Source organism: Onychostoma macrolepis, chromosome 15, assembly GCF_012432095.1.
Source record: "Onychostoma macrolepis isolate SWU-2019 chromosome 15, ASM1243209v1, whole genome shotgun sequence".
Classification (NCBI taxonomy): domain Eukaryota; kingdom Metazoa; phylum Chordata; class Actinopteri; order Cypriniformes; family Cyprinidae; genus Onychostoma; species Onychostoma macrolepis.
Genome location: NC_081169.1, coordinates 11,041,034 through 11,058,736, shown reverse-complemented (window position 1 = coordinate 11,058,736; position 17,703 = coordinate 11,041,034). Strand labels below are relative to the sequence as shown.

Below are 17,703 nucleotides of genomic sequence, written 5' to 3'. Positions count from 1 at the left end.
GAAGATGAAAACTATTGTTAGCTCACAACAGAAGGCAGTGGAATTGTGTTAGTGATATATAGCGCACATCTATAGGAGGATAAAGCTGTGTAATAATGATATTGATCAGTGCCTACCGAAATTTGCTCGAATTATCTCTAATAGATATAATATGCACACTGCGAAAAGAAATATACGTTAGACTTCATCGCTCTTCATAGCTGCCCATCGCTCTCTAAAATACTTCCAATTGTCTGCGAATTATAAGAAGCTACCAACATGAGAGCAAAAATACTGACAGACAGTCCAGCAATCCAACCTTGAATTTACAGTAGATGTTTTGGCTTGCCCATCCAAAATCAAGGCGGGACTAGTATACAGTTAACCGCAGTGCATTGTGCTATTTGTAGTACACGCACCGCTGTCTCCTGAAGCCATTAGGGAATAAAAACTACATTTCCCCGCAGTGACAGTCAGCCAGTCGTGCTCCTATTGGCTGGCCGATCCAGCCGCAGCCCCAGAGAATGAATGAAATTGAAATTGCTGCTATATTACATGTACAATACCGGGGATCTGCAGTCTTACATTGTATCATTCTATATCAAAATGGCCACAGTGGTCCAAAATCCTCTGAAATCGTAAGTAAAAATAATTCTGTTTTTATGCGTTATGGAATACATGTCATGCAACAAACAGCGTTCGTTCAAATTCACAAATATACAAACATCTTTAAAAGTATAAAATGCCGGCGAGGTTTAAACTACGAACGCATGTTGAAATGCAATAAATCATAATGCACGCGACGACATTTTGTCATCTGGGCAAATATGGCATGTTATAAAGTGCAGAGTCTCGGGTGTCATTTCTGCATATGCACAGTGATATGGAGGAATGTTGAGAATGTTGACCCGGCGTCTCTGGTCAGTATTGATCACTAGGAACTTACAGTTGTTGGTATTGGAATCGGAGAGTTCACTGGCCACCGAGTCTCAAGATAAACGAGTGATACTTGAACCTTGTTGCTTTTGCTTTTGTGTAATGTGATGACAAACAAAATGAACTGGTGTGCTGTCTGTCAGAGGATAACATTTAGGTGCAAACTGCCAGAACCGGAAAATGTTACAGTTTATCACACCGAGGGTTTTCAGTGGTTACGTTGCACGCGCTGAACGCACACATTAGATTGTACAAATTACGTGCATCGTGAATATGATTTCTAAGTGTTATTTCTGAAGCAAATGCATGCTTAAACATGACATTTTAGTGGCGTGCAACATCTGATATCTCTTATGCGCCGTTGCATCAGTGCACATTCTGTGAAGTTTCCATTAGATTCCTTTGTGCACACTGACACATTTTTTCGGCGTGCGGCACGCAGACGCCACACGGGCTCAGTGCCAAAAATTGCTTTACATTCGTCTGCTAGAGACGGGGACCTTTCGAATGGGGAGACGTGTTTGTGTTTGGCATGAATATGTGAATGTAGCTTTTATAGGTATCTGATAAAGAGGAAATTGCACTTGTGCCGGGTTTTAACCTGGGAGGTTGCATCTCTCTCTCCAGTAACTACCACGATTGCCTACCTGGACCCAGCAAGCTTAAAACGTCTCCACAACGTTGTATTTTGGTTGCAGTTTGATAACATCACAGTAGCCCACAGCGGGTTAAAACGTTACCCAAATCAAATCTATTATATATTTATATATATATATAGGATATTTAATTAGGCCTATATATAAAATTATACGTTTACAAAAACTAAACAAATCTAAAATGTGTATTACTTTTGAAAAACCCCCAAAAAACAAAAACAACAACAACCAAAACATAACCAGGCCAAATTTCAGAGCTTGTGGAATGTTATTTGTCTATTTCTTTAATCTAAAAATGATAATAAAAAAATAACAACTTGTCTACTCTGTGGTAACATTGAGCACTGCTGCCAAACATTTGACTACGTATATTATTAATGTTATTATTCATACTATTTCAGCTTTGTGAATGGAGACGACTTTATGCATGATCGCACGAGACTTAAATTCTCACTTGGCGCAAAAACCGTTAACTAGAGCGGCGCGCGCACAGAGTTCAGTAGACAGGATGCAAGGTTTTATGAGGTAAGAAAGTCTTAACTTATGACAAATTATAGCATTTTAATAACTTACAATAATACACGTGTAAGAGTAATACACGTGAAATGGCATTCGGGTGTTGGTTACCATTGTCCTACAATGCCTGCTACGCAAACTCAAACGAATAGCTTTGACATAATTTGAATTCAGACAAATATTTTGCAAAAAATATACATTCAGACTTGACAAATTAAGTGTGTCTGGACATATATGCTGCAAATATAGCTTATACCCTATCCTACCTACAGTTCGTGCCTCACGTGACTTTTCTGAATGGACGCCATTGGCATAACCAATACTAATGTTAGTTTCAACGTTTACTAATACATTAAACCAAAAGTTGTATCTGTTAGTATTATTAGCCTTTTTTAATGAACCTGGGATAACATGAGCTCATAATGAACAATGTATTTTTTTAACTACTGTAACAAATGTATTATTACTCATTAATGTTAGTCAATGCATTAACTGATGACACTTTTTTTGTAAAGTACTATTTTGCATGACTATTGTAGTATCAGTACCTTGATTAACTTCAGTAGCTCTATCTAATACTTTTCTGTAAAGGTATAAAACTGCTGTGGAATTTGTAAATCCGCAGTTTTGATTCAGTGACAGTAACTCATACATGACAAATCCTGCAGTATCTTACTGGGTTCTCCTCGGTTCGATCGGTTTCCCTGAGCGGTGAACTTTGCTGTTGACTGAGGACGGATGTTTTTAATCATGTACAAGGTCAGGTGTGAGTCTTGGTGCATTTGAGATATTTGCATGAGAAACATGAATGAACAGAAAGAGGGGCTGCAATCAGCGTCTGAATTACTGTGATGTTACGCTCTTCAGTAACCCTCTTCAAAGAACCCAGTTAAAGTGCAGTACTTCTGGAGCCATGAGGAGATATCAGTTGAGGAGCCAATCTAATTTACATTACTGGCTTTTATAAATCACTCATTTTTAAGAGATGGTGATTAAATTATGCCTGCCTTGATTGCTGATTATCTGCTAACTGGCATGCCTTCACCAAAATGATGGCATTTCATTGGGAATCTTTGGAATAGTTTCCCACTGTTCTCGTTGCGTATTTCTCTTTGTTCAGTCTCTCTTCCTCCACTGGTCCTCACATCTCTCTAGTAATTACTCAGGTTCACTTACTGTCTCTATTTTTCCTCTATCTTCCACTATCTCTCTCAGTCTCCTAAAGTGATGGTGTCCTGTCTCTTCCAGTCATCTCGTAGGATGCGGAATGCGGACTTCTTGGATAGTTATTCCGCTTTGCCTCACTGATCTGAGAAAAATGAGATCTATATAATTCTTCACACTGTCGCTCTTAAGCCGAAGACTGTCACCCGGTTCTAGATCCTTCCTCCCCATCTCTATGCTCAGACCCTTTTTAATGTTTGTTTGCATAAGCGAACCAATTCTATAAGGGCATTTTTCTTCTTCTGAGACTGGTGGGCTGTTCTCTTCATTTCACTCACTCACTCACTCACTCACTTTTTTTTTTTTTTCCAGAGAGACTCTCTTTGTCTTCAAGAGGAGAGAGAGAGACACAGATAGGTATTTTTAGCTCTATGACCTATTTCTCCAAAGCTACCTAACTCACTGTCAGTCATCACACTGTTGCTCAGGGATCTTATAGTGCACTGCTAGCATCTATAGTATATATGTAGTGTATTGTGGTGTTGCACTTGAACTGAGGAGATGTTTAGAAGGTTAGAGAAGCATGGTGTGCTCACTTTCACTCTTTTTTGGGAGGTGAGACACCTTGTGGGAAGATCATCAGATGTGGACTGAGGGAGACCGAGGGAGGGTGTCGCTTCCTGATGACTCAGTCTTGTCAGTGTGAACATCTGAGTAAAGTAGTTTGGAGAATAGAAGCTATTGCAAAAATGTCTTGACATTAGAATTCCTATCAAACTTACATGGGTAAGTCATGATCTTATTGATATACCATGAATCATCATTGTGTATTTCTATAATACATTTTTTTAAAGACCAGCATAAAGCTCGGTTTAGCATAAAGACCAGTTTAAAGCATAAACGTCTCGAAATTTCTCTCCTAAATTTGTAAATAGACAACCCTTTGGTTTGTAAGATCAAAAACTGAAATGATTGTTGGAGCCGATAGCATTGTGGGCTGTGCTCCAGCATGTTGTATATTGGGAGAGCTGAGTTTGAGTCCTGACTTGAGGACCTTTCCCAATCCCATCCCCTTTCTTCCTGTTTGTCTATATGGTCCTGTAGCAAAAGAAAAAAAAAAAAGGAAGCTTGCACACATGATCGTAGAACAATTTTGTTATAAAATCACTTTTTGAGGGGAAACATTAGATCAAATCTGTGAGTATACAAGAACTTTTGTTTTATTTATTGTTTTATTCATTTAGAATCCAAACTCAATATACAACAATTTTGGATAACCGTAAAAAACAAATTTAACAAATCATAATATTATTATTAGTGTGGCCCAGATAGTGAGATATACCATTGATTAATAGGCCAATGTTTGGCAATTTTGAGATTATTGCCGTTGATATTATCCATGCCACCAGTTAACAAGTGTTTATCTTATTTTTTGTGAGTTCCAAATTCAATCGACAGATTCATCAATGGATAGTAAACTATTTATGTTTTATAATTATGATGAATTCTGAGTAAATGCCAAAAAACTCTCATGGCATTTGTAACTCTTTATGTATGATCTCATTATGTTTCTGCACAATCTGATTATGTCAAACTGACGGTTAAATTTCATGGGTTAGTGTGGGACATTCACTTTATTTATTTCTTTTTTCTGAAAATCATATGTTTCCGTAGAAATATATATATTTTTTGTGAATTCTGAGTATATATTCAAAACACTATATTTAAATATTTACTTAGAATTAATATTTAAAACATGAAAATTCACAACTATTTTATGTTTTGGCTAATTGCCGACTAATTCAGATGAATTCATATGATCTTTTTGAAGAAAAGCTTATGCCCAACTGAAGATAAAATTTGAGGCATAGGTTGGGACTTTCATACATACTTTTTTTATGGCAAAAAATTATGCAAATGATTGCATTTATACGAACATTGATATGCATCTATATGAAATAAGAAAATAGTTACATTTTCTCATGAGATTGGGCTGGCGAATGCTGTGTACAGTAAAAATACGATTTCTTTTCATCATTCAAAAGTTTGATCCACTATATTAATATAGTATAACTTATTTCCACTCCTAGTTTCTGGAGTGTTTTTGTTGGTTTCTTTAGGTATTGTTTGTGTCCTTCTATCAGTGTAAGTCTATGGGTTTTTTCACCCAATTTATCATCTGCCAGGTGAAAATTGTAAGTCCTATGACTTCGAAAAGTAATATCACACCTCTCCTCAACAAAGCCACACTATTTGAGGTATCTACTTCTTACAAAAGCATTGTTTGATTGAGAATGACTTTGTTTTCGATCTCACTGATATGTTGAGCTGGTGGTCTGCAGTGGTTTTACTGCATAACGCAATCAGAGGCTGGCCTGAAGTGAGATCGCCTATAGGGCATCGCTTTAAACAAATAATGATTGTGCCTAGCACTGCCAAACAAAAAATATCCCTCATTCCCATGGCTTTCACAAAGGAAGGTGGACTTCTGCATCCATCAAGGTGTTAACATCAAATGTCCACTGCATTGTTCACTCTTATTATCTAGAACTTGCATGTTCATGAGCATCTTCGGCCTCGTGAGACTGTGTGTACTTTGTGCTGAGCGCTAGTGTGTGTGTCAGTATGAATCAGTACATGCATTTGGAGCAGAAGAGCAGTGCATGGCATAGTCCATTGCTAAATGTGGGTCCATCAGAGGAGATTTATAGCTGTTCTTGTTTCGCCGTTATTAGGTGGATAGATCCTCTCCCTAGATTTCAGATATTATTAAAGTGCAGAGGGTCGAAATATTCATCTCTCTACCAGACAAACTGTCCCACTAGCCATTTTCACTGGAGATCCATAGAAATACTCGGTTAAAAGAAACTATAGATGGTCCAAGAGGGAAACATAAAGGCTTAAATACGATCTGCGAAGAGCATCACGCAAGATGTGCAAGTTGGAGGGCAAGTTCCAGAGGGTACGGTGTGTGAATGCTCACAAATCAGTTGATAGGTCCCCAAATATGTATTTTGCACAGTGCGAATGTGATATATAATATAAAGAATAAAATATAAGCAATGGGATTTACCCTACTAAAATAACCGTACAAGTGCACCTGTAAGCATCCTTGTCAGTCCTGCAGTCTTTTCAAGCAGTGGAACATGCGGCAGGACATCAGGTCCATGTTACACCACAGGCAACGATTTATGTGAACACATAGCCTGTGCCAGCAAACACAGCAGGGCAATTCAATATAGCAGACAAATGCCTCTGAGGATATATGGTTCTCTAGTGCAACGAAGGATCCTGGATATTCCATTTGAGCGAGGGTGTTTGCGAGCATCGCGGTCCATGGCGAACGCAGGTGTCTTTAGCAGACAATCTCTGAAAATGCATTGAGCATCTTCAGCATTAACACTTTTGGCGAGTACATTTCAAATAGCTCATTTGGTTCTGCATACAAATGAGATGTTTTGACACTTTTTAAAACCGAAACTCCTCTCCAAGGTGATGCTGATGAATATGGAACTAATTTCATGCTGCTTTGTGCATCCTTTGGCTTTATGCTTGGTGAACTAGGATGAATTTTCCACTGATAATAGTTGAGGGTAAAACCATAGACTTACAATTCATATGAAAAAAATCATGTAAGCTGGTATCTTTAATGAAGTTACCTAAATACCAACATTTTGCAGCGTTTGGTGACATTTTAACACAAAGCAAACAACTAGTGCTTTATATGTCATGTGCAGCTTGTTGTCTAATAAATGTCAATTTGTCCTGCTAACTATTATTTCTCCATCTCTGGAGAAAAAATGAATTCGGAAACATTTTTAGTCAAGAAAAAGGGCTTTAATACAAATAAAAAGGCTCCCATGCATCTTTATTGTCCTTCTCCATCTCTGGAGAAATAATATACTTGCTCCATTTTAAAAGATTATCCTCTCTTTTCAGCTACTGTATATAATATGAACAGATTTAACGCATCCTTGAACATTACTGAAAAACAGCGCTTTAAAGTTGCATTGAAACAGAAATAGCGACAGATGTTTTTTCTTATTGTGACATACATCTGAGTATAACAGATTATCAGGAAAGCAAAACATGTAGGACAGGGACTATTCATCAGATGTTGACTGGATTTCGAGATGTGGGCATCTGAAAGATTTAAATGGTAAAACACTCTAATGGCAGTTTGTAACTAGGGGTGTGCGATATTGATATCTCGAAAATGATATCTCGATATTTTCTGGGAGTGTGTTATGGCGCTGGTATCCTAAGGACTACCATGGACAGCTGACTCCTGCATTTTTTGATATTCTTCATATTCTGTGTGGTGGTCAGTTCACTGATAGAAATTCATCTTTTTCAATAAGTTTACATTGATTTTTACCTTTTATGGGCATTTTAACCTTTAAAAAGCCATTTTTTTCTAAAAGTGTGCATTATCTTTTGAGTCAAATTGTTACACTGAATTAGAATAATAAGACATTTGGGCTGTTACCAAGCAAATTAAATCAGTATCAACAAAATTCATCTTTGCAATGCAGAGGAAACACAGAAGCACAGAAGCATTTCAGAATCTGAAATGGCATTTAGATGTATTTTCACACACTGTTAATACAGGTCATGAATGCATTTAACCTGCAGTTACAAATGCATAAATAATGTTTTGATGTATTAAACATAAAACATTGAATACTGATATTTGAAATTATTTAAATTAAATTAAATTAAAACCGCCAGTAGCTGGCAGCAAGTCACTGTTAAGTGAGTCATTGCGATTGAACCGAATCAATTAAACGGTTGATTCATTCAGGAACGAAACACTGTCATGTTGCTCAGAGACACAAAACAGTGCTGTGGCTGTGCTTGGAATGATTTTTGTTGCCGAAATAGAGCAAAAACAGGAAATATGCTGTCTAAAACGTAAATTAACTCGTAATTAACTTCTTATCTATTGAACTGTTGTAAAAAATAAATACCACATTTGTAATCGAGGTAAAAACCGCATTTTTTGTGTGAAATTGATTAACTATATGAAGTGGAATAAATCTATACATTTTCTGCCCCCATGTCTTGAATTTGTGATCATTTTAAATGTATTTTAATAGACTGAGTCATGCAGTGAAAGAATGCACTGTTAATGCATACGCTCACTAGTCTAGACTTCACGTAATGCGTGCACTTGCACTCTGTAGGTAGGTGTTTTGAATGGTTTTTGCAAAACACTCAATAATGTCAAATTACGATATTATCGCAGATGATATCACACACCCCTATTTACTATTTGGAACTATTATACATTTTGGCAAATTGGTGGTTAATTTGTATTTGTATGATCTCGTTTGTTCGTATGATCACAGCTTACACCCTGCTGACTTAGATTTAGTGGTTAGGGATGTTTGATTACTTTTTTTTTTTTTATATCATATGTTTCCCTACAAATCGCATCATTTGAAATCATCACTTCATAAAATAGTTACATTTTCTCATGAGATCTGGGCTGCGTTTCCCAACAGCATCGTAATCCTAAATAGATTTTAGATCTACGATCTACGATCAAATGCCAAGTTCTGTCATGAAACACTAGATGGCGCAGACTGATGGGTCGTTAACGCAAATTGATGATATTCACAGCGTTAAACTACTTGGCACAAACTGATTGGTTCATGTTGCATACACAGCCAATGAATGAACTTGCTTTACATTTAAATGACTGGTTAGCATTCACTAGAGCATTTTTAAATGTGCTTCAGGTTTCCTCTGAAGCCCTCCACCTTCCCCAGCTCCACCTGTATAGATCTGCAATGGGTCCTGCACTTGCTTTGTAGCGGCAGCAGCAGCAATAATCTACAACAACAGCAATAGCAGCAGCAGCAGCGAAGCAGATCTATTCTGCCAAAACCAAACACATTAACATTGTCATATCCATTTACATGCTAAAATCTTCCAAGAGTTGTCATGATAGAACTTATCTCACACTAATTTTGAGAAACGTAGACCTGGTTGGTAAATTCTGTGTAAAAAAATAATTTATTTTAATTAAAGCTTTACACTGCATTTGCTGTCCTTTAATAGTATGATGTATATTCAGCAACCATCACACCTCTATAAATGTGTTATGACATTTTCATTAAACATTATGTCAAAAAAAAAAAAATGCATAAATGGATGAATCATGTATTTACAAAATAAATAAGGTGTATTTTCATTTAATTCTGACTTGGAGTAGCATTCGAACGTGGAAGTATTGCTACAGAATTTATGCACTAAAGTTAAACGAAAAAAGATTGTGTCGGCACTAGGGCTGTCAAAAAAAAAAATTGTGCCTTATCTGGCGCACGAGATGCGATAAAGATGTAGGTAGGTTTCATTGCATTTTAATGCTTTTTTAGCCTATCCAGTTGAACCCACTGGATACGTTGTTCATTTAAAATACTGAGGAAAAAGAGAACATCAATGCGGAGATTATGTTGTTTATGTCAAAACTGGAACCAAGCCGTTCACACAGAACACATATTTATCGCATTTTCAAGAGGGACATCTATCACCGTTGCACTCGCGTCTCGCAAAAGAGAGTCGGATATTTAGAAAGCCATTTAAAATTATTGTAAGTTCAACTTTGAAAAAACATGTCTCAAAACTTTATGGCGGGACGGGTCTCTCCCCATTCCACTGCATCTCATGTTTTAAATGAAAAAAGTAACGTTACTCTTTGTGATTGGTTTTCCGTGCTTTGTATTAAACTTGTATACATGATGCTGTTTTGTTTCTAATTGTATATAAGGTTAAACATTATTTTAAACATTATGCAAATTTTTCAAAGATAGTCCTGTTATTTTATGCTTTGAAGAACCATGGATTAGTAATATTTTGCTCAATGCGCCCTCTTGTGGCCTCAGGAGAGAAGCCAAAAGCTTTTTTCCCCCTAACTGAAATGATGCCTTTTAAATTCAAATATAATTCGAATTTTGATAACATTTAAGTACAAAATTCGAATTTAGTTTTTCAGCCATTTTGACAGCCCTAGTCGGCACTTGCGATATTTTAATGATAATTAGCATGTACATCATGTACTTGGCTAATGACAGAACAGTTTGTACAACACAACATGACAAGTTAAATTTATTTTGATATTACTATTCATTTCTTGTTGTTCCGATACCTTTCTTTACTTGAATGTTAAGGGGATGTTTACACAACACAATTTTTAAGAAAAACATGAATTTTTTTTTTTTTCCAATGCATTTTGGCTGTTCATTTACACAAGAACGGCGTTTTGGGGTCCTGAAAACACAAACGTTTGAAATGAGTTTCAGTATGTACGTTTAGTAAACGTCTCCATGTAAACTTCAAAAATGCAAATCTGTGAAAACGGTGACGTCATCCGCATGCGTATTACGTGATCAGTCTATAGGAATGTGTATGTGCGCAGACATATAGTTTTTCTTTACAAAGTGACATCGCCAACTACTGGCCTGGCATGCACAATACAGTGTTTTAGTCGTTTTCAAGTACACATTACAATTCACTATACACAAAACTTTTCACAAGTACAATCATTGTTGTGTAAACCTACTCTTAGTCCTAGAATACTGGCTATCCACTGTCCAACATAATCAACATGCACTTTCTTTTAAGTCGATGAGATTTATAAATGTTTATGTAACATTTGGCCTCGGCTAATGCAAGGCTGAGTTTTGACTATGCATCTGTTAATGTGCTGCAGTTCTTCCAGTCCTCAGTAAGCTAGTCTTCAGCAGGCTGGAGGAAATGCACCAGCACATCTGTAGAGGCAGAGAGGCAGATGAAGAAAGAAATGAGATAAATCATTTGACTGGGTAGTCTAGTGAAAGAGAAGAAGGAGGGGTAGCGGGGCGGATGACGAAAAGGGAGAGGTGCTCGAGGAGGTTGCTATTGCGAAGTGTAATCTACAGTACTGGTGGGGGATGGGCGTGCCAATATCCTCTCTTAACAGTCCTAAGCTCATGGAAATACTGTGGGCCACATCAACATATTAGTCAACCTCCACCATCAGTGGCACCAGCCACAGTAATTCAACATGGCTACAAGTCCTTTACACCCACATGTGACGCTAAGATCCACTTATAAAGAAGTACCATAGTATTCTTTGAAGTACCCTGGACTGCTGGTTTGAATATGGAAATCATTCAGTCTATGGTACAACCATCTGGTACTGCTGCAGTGTTTTTTTTTTAGATCTTTTTTTAAGTAGAGTTTACGCTTATGTAAATATAGCAGATTTAAATTATTATCTGGCACATTCCATCAAGACAGTGCACTTTATGGCTTTTTAAACAAGCTTTAAAGGCCCAAATCCCATGTTTTTAAGAACTATTATACATGTTAGATAAACTATTATCTGACATAAAATTAACCTAATATGAAAGAACTAGCTTAACACATATCAAATGTCTTTAAAATAATTTTTTACGTTCCATGTCAGCTGTCTCGACCACGTTACCTATGTCCAACAATTAAAATCAAATAAAAATGTCATAGTTGTAGCATAATGTGCAGACTTAATATTCAGTTCTTTGTTTAATAATAAACTAATTTTATGACAAAAAAAATTAATATAATACAATAACCAAACTATTTTGCATGCTACTTTAAGTATAATCTATTCCTTCTTACAAGAAATGTTAAACTCTTTAATATTAATGTAAGATCTTTTTTTACAGTAAATAATCTCCTTTTTTTCAATATTTGCACAAATTATAATTGACTACATTCGACAAGCTCAACCCTGTTTTGCAAATGTTTTTAAGCAAAAATGATCAAACAAACATTGTTTCTTCAATTAATGGTAAGTTTGTTTATTTGGAACTACATTATTTAATGCTTATTGTTAGAAGATATGGTTAAACACCTGCCTTCACTGACCAATTGTTGAAAATGTAATAAAATACTTAAATACTTTGTAATAAACAAAATACAGGTGTTTTGAGCTATTTTGTATGATGGTGTTAAACTTTTTTCTGTGACTCCGGAGTATATACATCTTTTTTAATCCATATTTAATATTGCAAATGATAGTTTCACTATATATAATTGCTTGTTACTAAGTTGTGTTAAAATTAATATATTGTGGTTGATTTTTCAAGCATGTGTGTGTGTTTGCATTCAATAATTTGAGAGTTCTCTGGTCTCTTCAACAGGAGTTTGGTATTTTACTGACACAGTGCAGCCTCTAGAGGGAGCTCTCTGTTACTTTTCAAAAGGACAACTGCTAATTGAGACTAATTGGCACTGTAGGGAGTTTTCTGGTAGTGTAGTGAGCATAATGAGGTATACACCAATAAGTTTTAAGACAGATTTGGACAACATCTCCCTCTGCCTCCTCACTGGTTTCAATTAAATAGGCTACAGAAGAAGAGCTAATTTTGGAGGTTGTTCTATTTTTGAGGGTCATAGTTGAGCTTTGCACAGGAGTGACAGTGTGGATGCTGGAAGCTATGCGCTCCTCTCCAATCATCTTTTTTTTCTTTCTCTTTTGGTTTGGGGAAAAGGCACCCTGCTCTTGAGGTTCTTGTTTTCCTTTGTTTAGCTAGAGTGTGTGTGTGTCAGCCTGACTTTCTTTGTGTAAATTGTTAGTGGTTATTACGTGCATGCATTCATATCATATCAAGTATGCATTATCAATGCCGAACACATTTTATTACAAGATTTTACATGTTGACAGTTCTCTTTAAAGGCTTTAGATGCAAAAAAGGGCTCTTAAGTGGGCAGCATCTACTAAAAATAGCTCTAAGAAAGTAGATTATAATTTGGATGCTTTCTTTCATTAGCCTTTGCTTTGATATATGCTACCAATATAGCAACACTGTGCACCAAACTCAAATGTAATGAAAATACAAGAGTAATTGCCTCTGATGTATCTGATTAAATCTGTGCTCCATTTGTCACTGATGCTGACAAATTAAAGTCTGGCCTGAAAGGTTTTGTCCAGATTCTCCCTTACAATAAACATGGACCCTCGCTTCTATTAAAGAAATCCATAGGTGGCCATCCACAATCGAACATTGGTCACCTCTGATACGAGGAGCTGTGATTAAATTACAGAGAGAACTGCAGGGAACAGTGTTGATCGAGAAAATTGGAATGCACAGAGTTCGGCCTACTTTCAGACTGCATTCCATATGGCTGGCTTTCTCTCGTCTTCCAGCAAGACACGTTTCACAGCTTTCAAGGCCACCGCCACAGTATAATATAATGAGATTGTGTAAAAAAAAAAAAGCAAACAAACTGAGAGCGGCCATTTTCTACAGCTGTCAACTTATTACTGAAAGCCAGACTTGTTCCACTAGCAGCACACACAGGAGTGAGGTGATGGAATGGGGAAGGGGGCTTGACGGCTCTGTGCTCAGACTAGAAAGAGGCAGAGGGGGGAGGGGGCATCGGATTGAACCTCAGGGGTGAGTTGCTTTGCATTTGTGTCTTTTTCGCTACCCATTTCCTTCCAAAGCTTTCAAGTCTGGGCCCAAGTCTACATCGCAGACACTCACTTTTAATTTAAATTATTGGGAAAAATTGTTTGCATTCTGTCTGCGTGTGTCAAGTTTTGCTTTGACTGGCAGAAAAACAACAAAAATAAACAAGGAATCAATTACTTACTCACTAATTATATTGTATTATATTATATCATAAAGCTGATAATTGATTCCTTCTCTCTCTCTCTCTCTCTCTATATATATATATATATAGTTTAGAAAATATTGAATTAATGTAAATTAGTAATGCGAACATAATGAGAAGAAATCGATTATAAATTTATTAATTACAAATGTACATACAACTACAAATATATGATATTATATTATATATTTAGATTTCTATATTATGTTTTATAGTTTTATAATTAAAGTTTATAAAACTATTTAATTTATATAAAAATTACATTAGTAAATCACTTTTCAAATTAAATAAACATGTTTAACTGTTTATTTAAATGTCAAAAGCTCATTTGCTGCTCTCTTGTGTGAACTGTTTAATCACTTTTTCAACTTGACTAGCAATTAAAGAAAAACAAGTTGTTATACAGTGAGGAAAATAAGTATTTGAACACCCTGCTATTTTGCAAGTTCTCCCACTTAGAAATCATGGAGGGGTCTGAAATTGTCATCGTAGGTGCATGTCCACTGTGAGAGACATAATCTAAAAAAAAATATCCAGAAATCACAATGTATCACAATGAAATCACAATGTATGATTTTTTAACTATTTATTTGTATGATACAGCTGCAAATAAGTATTTGAACACCTGAGAAAATCAATGTTAATATTTGGTACAGTAGCCTTTGTTTGCAATTACAGAGGTCAAACGCTTTCCTGTAGTTTTCACCAGGTTTGCACACACTGCAGGAGGGATTTTGGCCCACCTCCACACAGATCTTCTCTAGATCAGTCAGGTTTCTGGCCTGTCGCTGAGAAACACGGAGTTTGAGCTCCTCCAAAGATTCTCTATTGGGTTTAGGTCTGAGACTGGCTAGGCCACGCCAGAACCTTGATATGCTTCTTACAGAGCCACTCCTTGGTTATCCTGGCTGTGTGCTTCGGTCATTGTCATGTTGGAAGACCCAGCCTCGACCCATCTTCAATGCTCTAACTGAGGGAAGGAGGTTGTTCCCCAAAATCTCGCAATACATGGCCCCGGTCATCCTCTCCTTAATACAGTGCAGTCGCCCTGTCCCATGTGCAGAAAAACACCCCCAAAGATGATGCTACCACCCCATGCTTCACAGTAGGGATGGTGTTCTTGGGATGGTACTCATCATTCTTCTTCCTCCAAACACGTTTAGTGGAATTATGACCAAAAGTTCTATTTTGGTCTCATCTGACCACATGACTTTCTCCCATGACTCCTCTGGATCATCCAAATGGTCATTGGCAAACTTAAGTCGGGCCTGGACATGTGCTGGTTTAAGCAGGGGAACCTTCCGTGCCATGCATGATTTCAAACCATGACGCCTTAGTGTATTACCAACAGTAACCTTGGAAACGGTGGTCCCAGCTCTTTTCAGGTCATTGACCAGCTCCTCCCGTGTAGTTCTGGGCTGATTTCTCACCTTTCTTAGGATCATTGAGACCCCACGAGGTGAGATCTTGCATGGAGCCCCAGTCCGAGGGAGATTGACAGTCATGTTTAGCTTCTTCCATTTTCTAATGATTGCTCCAACAGTGGACCTTTTTCACCAAGCTGCTTGGCAATTTCCCGTAGCCCTTTCCAGCCTTGTGGAGGTGTACAATTTTGTCTCTAGTGTCTTTGGACAGCTCTTTGGTCTTGGCCATGTTAGTAGTTGGATTCTTACTGATTGTATGGGGTGGACAGGTGTCTTTATGCAGCTAACGACCTCAAACAGGTGCATCTAATTTAGGATAATAAATGGAGTGGAGGTGGACATTTTAAAGGCAGACTAACAGGTCTTTGAGGGTCAGAATTCTAGCTGATAGACAGGTGTTCAAATACTTATTTGCAGCTGTATCATACAGATAAATAGTTAAAAATCATACATTGTGATTTCTGGATTTTTTTTTAGATTATGTCTCTCACAGTGGACATGCACCCACGATGACAATTTCAGACCCTCCATGATTTCTAAGTGGGAGAACTTGCAAAATAGCAGGGTGTTCAAATACTTATTTTCCTCACTGTATACACACACACACACACACACATATATATACAGTATATATATATATATATATATATATATATACATACACACACATATATAATATTTCATACATATTTCTACTAAGTTTACTTTTTTACTACTGAGTTTATTTTTTATTTTTTAAGTGGCATAGTCCTTCATTCCCACAAGGAAATTGGCTTAAGAAAGAAAATGTCCACAAAAAAAAAAAATGTACATATGAAATGTAGGCTATTAATGTAAAAATGAAGAATGCAGGGGTAATGTAAGGGGACTTTATACTTTATACTTCATATAAAGTATTATCTGTATACATAAAAAAAAAAAAAAAAATTGATGAAAAGTGCCCACTATAAAACTGCATGTGTGTATCATTTACTGGATTAACCAATAAATAAAGTATCTGCACATTCTGAACCGTAGAGAAAAAAAAAATCATGGTGCTACCATGGTACATATTCAAGCATCACTGTATTGCTGTACCATTATATCATGTACAAAATTTATTGTATGAATCAGAAATGGGCACCAAACTATGTGGATTTTTCCTCCTGCAATGCTGTCTCATTGGTCAGTTAGATCAAAGCGAGATCATAACACTCAGCATCAACTATCTGAAGGCTAAAATCGAATTCACACACACAACCGCATACATAAATACACATACACACACACACACACACACACACACACTGACCTTTCACTCCCTCTAAGCATAGTTTTACACACAAAGAAGTGAGAGCGCTTCCTCATGGCACACTGGCATACACACTTTTCCCCGTGGATGCCATTCCTGGCCGGCTCTGCCCGCACACAAGCCAAACTCTGGTTGGGTTGCTTCAGGCTTTTGCTTCCTCTTATTGATTTTTCTTATATTAGCTAACCTCACCCATTTCTCCATTCTGTCAGCCTTCCTCCAAGATACCTAATGTTTTTGGAGCTTTCGTATAGCGTGAATACAATGACTGCAAATAATGCATCTCTCGGTAATGTAGTTAAAGAGGCAATAAGACGTGTTTTCCGTTTGCTATTCTTGTAACTGCTTTTCCTTTCAGCTGTAAAACTGCAGCACGCTGCTGCCTCATGCTGTTCGTGTGGCAAATCAGAAAACACAGTCAAGGTATCCAGATCCTAGTTTCAGACCCAGATATCAGCCAGGCCAATTAATCAGCTGGTATTTGGTCTTTTTGAAATTATCACCATCGGCATGCTTGGTCAATTAACAGAAGTGTGTCTGTTCTAAAGTCTTCCGAAAGCCTTGTCAGTGGATAGTAAACATATTCTGTTTATTTAATTTTGTGTCTCCTTTGCTGTTATTAAAGGGTTACTCTAACCCAAAATGAAAATTTTGTCATTAATCACTTACCCCCATGTCGTTCCAAACCCTTAAAAGCTTCGTTCGTCTTCGGAACACAATTTAGGATATTTTAGATGAAAACAGGGAGGCTTGTGACTGTCCTATTGACTGCCAAGTAATTACCACTGTCAAGGCCCAGAAAAGTATTATTCTATGTGTATTTAGCGTATCCTTGTGTTGCGGCTGATACAGAAAAGCGTACACAGTTTGCGTTCAGTGGATAATATCCAAAATTGCGCTACGGTGACGCGGAGAGACAAAGAGGAGATGAATTGTTGAAAAAAAGTCGTTATTTTTATTTTCTTTCCGTAAAAAAAGTATTCTTGTCGCATCATAAAGTTCAGATTGAACCACTGATGGCAGATGGACTATCCTGACAATGCTTTTCATACTTTTCTGTCCCTTGACAGTGTAATTTACTTGGCAGTCA

At 37.0% G+C, this 17,703-nt stretch overlaps 1 protein-coding gene across 8 annotated transcripts in view; it reads left to right on the top strand.

The window, feature by feature from the left end:
- Positions 1 to 17,703, top strand: part of dpf1 (double PHD fingers 1) — a 64,855-nt gene that overhangs the window by 2,078 nt on the left and 45,074 nt on the right. For 2 of the 8 annotated variants that reach the window (XM_058744455.1, XM_058744462.1), the window contains exon 1: positions 480 to 617. The exons of 1 other annotated variant lie outside the window; for it this stretch is intronic. In XM_058744455.1, coding sequence (XP_058600438.1) covers positions 508 to 617 — 110 coding nt within the window. In that variant the 5' untranslated portion in view covers positions 480 to 507. Of the gene's footprint in view, positions 1 to 479; positions 618 to 2,006; positions 2,097 to 3,645; positions 3,669 to 16,147; positions 17,037 to 17,703 lie in introns of those variants that run through there. 5 more of the 8 variants (XM_058744459.1, XM_058744456.1, XM_058744458.1 and 2 more) reach the window with 5 other exon arrangements.